The sequence below is a fragment of the Lactuca virosa genome, chromosome 3 (assembly GCF_052849685.1).
Source record: "Lactuca virosa cultivar CGN04683 chromosome 3, Lactuca_virosa_CGN04683_v6, whole genome shotgun sequence".
Taxonomy (NCBI): Eukaryota; Viridiplantae; Streptophyta; class Magnoliopsida; order Asterales; family Asteraceae; genus Lactuca; species Lactuca virosa.
Window position 1 is genome coordinate 101,702,160 of NC_136428.1, and position 6,047 is coordinate 101,708,206.

General features: G+C 32.7%; 1 protein-coding gene across 15 annotated transcripts; it reads right to left on the reverse strand.

Annotated features, from left to right (window-relative positions):
* Window positions 1–730: 730 nt before the first annotated feature.
* Window positions 731–5,699, reverse strand: LOC145166308 (uncharacterized). Of its 15 annotated transcripts, none has more exons than XR_013740481.1 (15): window positions 5,130–5,698; window positions 4,887–5,024; window positions 4,735–4,781; window positions 4,495–4,586; window positions 4,151–4,404; window positions 3,994–4,060; window positions 3,785–3,894; window positions 3,633–3,701; window positions 3,275–3,540; window positions 2,727–3,089; window positions 1,761–1,786; window positions 1,581–1,675; window positions 1,399–1,477; window positions 1,225–1,306; window positions 731–1,051 (listed from the first exon to the last, which is right to left on the reverse strand). XR_013740481.1 is itself a non-coding variant. In XM_079085251.1 (15 exons), the coding sequence occupies exons 10-14, from the start codon at window positions 2,803–2,805 to the stop codon at window positions 1,249–1,251; spliced, it is 336 nt and encodes a 111-aa protein (XP_078941377.1). In that variant the 5' UTR covers window positions 2,806–2,894; window positions 2,995–3,089; window positions 3,275–3,540; window positions 3,633–3,701; window positions 3,785–3,894; window positions 4,018–4,404; window positions 4,495–4,586; window positions 4,735–4,781; window positions 4,887–5,024; window positions 5,130–5,692; the 3' UTR covers window positions 731–1,051; window positions 1,225–1,248. The 15 variants fall into 15 exon arrangements, 4 of the variants coding, with proteins under 4 accessions (XP_078941377.1, XP_078941376.1, XP_078941379.1 ...); XR_013740478.1 differs by having other exon boundaries at window positions 4,018–4,060; window positions 5,130–5,697; XR_013740479.1 differs by having other exon boundaries at window positions 4,292–4,404; window positions 5,130–5,696.
* Between the last annotated feature and the right edge of the window lie 348 nt (window positions 5,700–6,047).

Genomic DNA, 6,047 nt, shown 5'->3' on the forward strand with positions numbered 1-6,047 from the left:
TTGCGGGGCCAGATGTGAGACTTTTTTGTTTGGTTTATTCTCTGTAGATATTCTTTCATAAACTATTTGTTTATACTTAGGTTAAAGAGGGTGTTATTGTTTGAGCCTCGTTCTTGAAGAGATTTTTGATGATTTTGTCCTTAGTCATATGTGCACACCCAAATAAGGGAACATTCATCTTGTTAGTACTTCAGTTGCAAGATTGAAGAACACATCAATTAGCACACACATACATCACACAAACAACAGACAAATAAAAAATACCAATGTACTTTGGATATTATAAATGAGGTGCGGTGGTTTGCAGTTTTGAGTATATACCCATATATAGAACTCTACTTTCATTTTTCTATATTTGACAAAATAGAAAATGAAAGTATGACGTTATATTTGACAAAAAAAATGAAAGTACATTGGTATTTTTTATTTGGATCTGTTTCTAGCACGAACCATACAACTTTGATCTTTTTAATACAAAACTACAAAGTAATATAACATAAAATGACATTGTTTCCATGAATATTAGAAAAATAAACTAAACTAAACCAAGAACATTTTTATAAGAAAAAAAAAAAAACCTAAAAAAAATGGAAGTGGGCAGTTATAATACCCAAAAAAAATGCAACAACTTGTTATCGATTACATGAATCTAACATGCTCCATTTACAACTTACATGTGAAAGAAAAAATAGAACATACAACCAAATTATACCTGCAAATGAAGAATGGATTGTAGTAATGTCCACACTCAATAGCAATACATACACAAGTAATATTAGATTTTCTCAACGATACAAACATTCTAAACATATCAAATGTATGGGCTACAAAAGTTTTACCCATTGTATGTGGTTTTGTGTCTTTAAATGAATAAAAAAAATGATAAAATTAGATAAAAGAATAATGATTTCAGTAACTGCTACAACAATACCAAGGTCAAAAACCAGGTTGAGAGCATATGATTTGCGTCGGAAAGTGAGTCCATTTAACTTCATTGTCTTCTTCAAAGTGAGCTTAATCTTATATTTTGGATTAAATCTTCATAATCCATCTGTGAATATGCCAAAAGAAAAAAAATTAGGTAAATGAAACAATGTTTTGTTTTATAAGATGCGACAGAAGGCATGAACAAATCACATAGGAGAATCAAAGGCTCTAAAAACTTAAACTGTATGCAATCATCCGGAAAAAAAAAGATACACTTGAGTTTTAAAGTCAACCCACATGATAGTTGACGTAAACTGTGGATCAATAACCTTCCACCATATACACTCCTTCCAAATTAGTGTCCAATTCTGACTTCAAGCTTGAATAAGAGTCAACACTTGTAATATGTTGAATACTAAAAAATGGAATAAAACAAAAACAAAACAGATTAGAAAAGATAAAATAATTTACTTTTCTTTTGTTGGTTGGATGTAGTATACTGCATCCATGGAGGGAAGTGGTTGTCTTCTCTTGTGAATTTGTTCCACCACTGTAAGAAGAAAAAATAAACATATTATTCACCTCTAGAAAATACAAATATGTCAAGTGACTTCACAAGATATATTCCAATGTCATTCTTAACTCAAAATTACCAATATGAGTAAAACATGTTGACCATTATAATGATCAGGAAAACCTTACAACCGTGCATTTTCAAGGATTGTAAGTAGTTTATCCTGGCTTGGGCCTATCAAGGAAAAAATAAAAAACATAAAACTTAATATTTGTAATATAAATTTACAATAATTGTGAAAGGGTTAAATTTTAGAAACCTGATTATGTGGCTCCACTCTAACCGCTGCACCTTTGACATAAAGCGAAATTACAAAAAAAAAAAAAAAAAAAAAAAGACGTTATATTTCAGACAATTTATGGGTAGTTTGAAAAAATGCTGAAACTTTTATAGTTTAAATAGAATAAATAAAGTATTATTAGTTAAATTGCCAATTTATCCAAATATAATGGGGTTTTTACTAATTTATCCTCTAAAAACCATGTATATATGAACCCGACAAGTCCAATACAAAAGGATCAAGAATCTTTTTTTTCTTGCATCGGTTCTTATAGAATCAGATTATACCCAACTTTTGTCTGTAAAAAATTCAGAAAAGTTAACAACTTTACTGAAAAATCATTAAAACGATTCGAGTATTTATACATTGATATTACATCGAAACTTGTTCATATTGTATTTTTTTATCTAATATGCAATTTAAAAATTTACAAACCTAGTTATGTGGTTCGGCTCTACCCACTACAGTTTTGACAACATCATCCAATCCCAAACGACCAAATGGCCCGTTTTATTATTTATTGTATTAGTGACTTTTAGCAACCAAAGTTATTAAATTAAAAAAATAATAAGATTTTTCAAATAAACTACTTTGACATGCTATAAAAGACGTCATTGTACATCAGATTACCACTTTCTATATGTGCATTCAAAATTTTCGTTATATAAAGTATACAATTATCTTAATATTCAACTCTTTTACAACATCATGAAAAAAAAAGATGATATAATCACATATCAATCATGGCAGAACTGGAAATTGGTTATTTTTTTATCAACCTATATAATATCTTAAATCGCATGTTAGATTCATTGAAAGTAAAAAATGATGATGCGGTGGGAAGTCAATAACTCTAAAATTAGAGCATTAGATTATTCATCAGAGTAGTTTTTTTGGAACCACTCACCAGTACTCTGGGTTCCTAAAAAAGTAGATAAAACTTACATTGATTGTATGTCTTCCAAAAGCGGGCTAGATCATCATGTTGTGATAAGGTCCATGAGATAGAACATGTGGATGCCATGGAAATTCTTGGAATGTATGGCCCCTTCCTCCTCTAATGTGTTTGACCTTATTTTTGAACAATGGGGAATCTTTTCCAGTTTGTAATAACTGCATTGATAGAAATATTTTTTTTTATTAAAACCATGATGCAGCAAAATTTTCTTTCTTTTTCTAATAAGAACTATTAACCATCTGGCCACTACTTCACCCCCAAAACTTTTATCTAGAATATTGTCATAATCTAGACTTAGTATAGCTGCTGTCCACTGCACCATGCAATCACATCTCATTACGTATAACAACCTGAAGAGAAAAATATGAAAAAGAATGATAAAGTTATTAAGTAGTAGAATGCTAGAAACTTCATACCTTATCATTCTCATGCTTAAATCATAAGAACTTGATACATGAGACCAATATTGTAAGCATCATTCAGGTTATTGTTATAAAGAAAGCAATAAAGGAAAAAAAAATAGTGATGTCATTACCTGGGAGGTGAATTAACTTAAGATGTGTCTCTAAATCAGGAATTGAGCAAACACAAGCAGACAATGAGAATACCCCCTTTTTGAACCCATAAAATGAATCCAAAAAAAGCTTTATTTTCGGCTTCAACATCAACAACACATAGCACCATAAGGCACCACTTTATGATCACACCAGATATTGTCCTCAGAACACGACTTTCATTGACTTTCTTCTTTGTCAATGGAGTTTCATCTCCCACTTTATCAAGAGTCGATACAACAATTTTCTGTTTTAATTCCATTTGAAAAGTTAGTTTACAGAAAATAATGAAAATGGATGGATGTTTCAAAAAATGTGTCGATTCAAAAAAACACGAACCTTTGTGGGTCCCAATGCATTATCATTGTTCAGGTAGTTTTGCTTTTTCTTCTTTTGAGTTTTCATCACCTGTAATAAAATATAAATTAATATAATATTATAACTTCAAACCAATCTGTTAAATTAATATATTTTCATAAAATTATGTATACCTCCATCGACAAGCCGGGTATCCCTTACCTAGATATTAAAGATTTTGCTTTGTCAATAACAGGATTCAAATAGATGTAAGTTCCAGCAGTGGAGCCGATTTGAAGTCTTCCTGCATTAGAAGTCAATTTAACGTGGATGTTAGACAGTTAAAAGATATGTTGGGAAATTGATCTAAGAAAGTGAAAAAAAATTGGACAGAATATGTTACTTGGGATCGATCTTTAAGTTCTACCTTTATAGCAGTGGAATCTTTCAGCTTTTGAGTGTCCGATACACTGTTAATTTTTGCAATGTAATATGAAAAGCAACGTATTTAATACAAATGTTAAAGAAGAGAAGCTATAAACTTTTTAGGGTGGGGGTACCTGTTAGGATGTAATTATTGTAGTCATTTTGTAATTACAAAAAAAGTTGGATGATGATTTACTGTATAAATGTGAAGATACATGGCAAAAATTTCTTTTCTCATTTGTCGGATCTGATCTATAGTTAGGGGCAATACATACCAAAAGGTTTGCAGCCCCAAAAGATCACCATCGTTTCAGGTTTGCTAACGTTTTACTGATTTTTTCTCTGCCTCTCAGTTTGTTGTTTCATGCTCAACTTAGCTTACTCCTTCCTGTAGTTGCATATGGAGTAATTAGTAAGAAAGAAAATCCAGTAAAAAACATTGGAAAAGTAAATAAAAGGAATGAATGATTCATGTTACCCCAGCCATGTTTGAGGTTATAATATCATGAATGCGGTATGTGGTATCCTTATGATGTTAGCATCAGGATATCTCCTTCTGGTCCATCGCCTCTACACCCAATGGTTAGATAAGCAAAGTCTTTAAAATTGGCGATCAAAACCTCTTTTTAGATCATAAAAACAAAAATATTTACATCATTAACAAAAATGTGTGAATAAGAAGCGTATGTAATAGATGATGGAGTAGAACTAAGCTTACCGGTTCTTTGAAGCATTTCATCAAGCAGTTGATGTGCATCTTCAAATCTGCCCATTATGAACAACAAAAACAATCAAACAAGCCCAAATTAGTTTCTATTTTCACTAAGAAGGTTTGTGAAGCTTGGTGAGAAATGAAGAAATTCAAAATACCACAAATCCAGAATTATAACATGAAGAAAATTAAAACACAGAACTCCCAATTCAAGAACTTCTTCAAAATGGTGACTTTAAAGTGACTTTGATGTGGGAAGATGGAGACCACAGTTAATCCGAGATGTGAAAGAAAGCCTTCAAATCAAACAACAATTGATAAAAAAAATGATTAAGAGGATGGTGGAAAAATGAAGAAGAAATAATTTGACATAACTAAAGAGAATGGATTAAATCAGTAACCTTCGTTCCTTTTGCTGGCGTCCATCTCCAATACCTGTTCTAAAAGCGATTTGCTGATTATGGTGGGCCACGACGGTGGTCCGTGGCGGTGAAGGGGGTCAATGGTGCTGCGTTGGGAGCGGTGAGCGATCGTTGGTGGTGCGCTGGGGTTGGGTCGATGGTGTTGGTGCCGGCTGAAGATGATGGCGATGACCGAAAGAATTTGAGAAGTCGTAGAGAAAGGTATCTGATATGACTTCTCTTTCGTTGGATGTCGAAGAAACAAAAATGTTCAGAGTCGGTGGATACTGTAACTGGAAGACCAAGCGGTGAGTCGATTGGAAGACATGGATTGGAGAATATCGACAATGACTTGGAGCAAGGTCGGCGTAGTGGAATCATAACTGAATGACCGGAAAAGAACAGGAGTGTCACATGTACTCGGAAAAATGAGGTAGATATTAAACCCATATCTATCTGATATGGAAATTATCAATCTCCACCTTTATCTGTGGAGTTATAAGCAACCTATATCATAGACGATTCATCACCTAAAATCATGGGATTTGACTCCCTAATTTTCCTGCTGTAAAATATGTATATATAGTTGTCTATAGTAGCTCTGTAATGTGTCCTTTTTTGAATACAGAACCTATACAACCTTTCTCTGTAGCTTTGCTGTAGCTTTGCTATGCAATAGTCTATCATTTATATGGTATCCGAGCTTACTTGCTTTAACAAGCTCAAACGATCCAATGTCTACAAAAACCATCATTCAACTCATAGCACCCAGACACTTTCCCATCAAGCTTAACCAAACAAATTACTCTGTTTGGCGTGGACAAGTCTCCTCAACCCTCATAGGTCTTGATCTCCTAGGGTACATCGATGGTACTGTAGCTGTTCCAGAAAAAATTTTGGACCCCGAAAAAAAGAAAC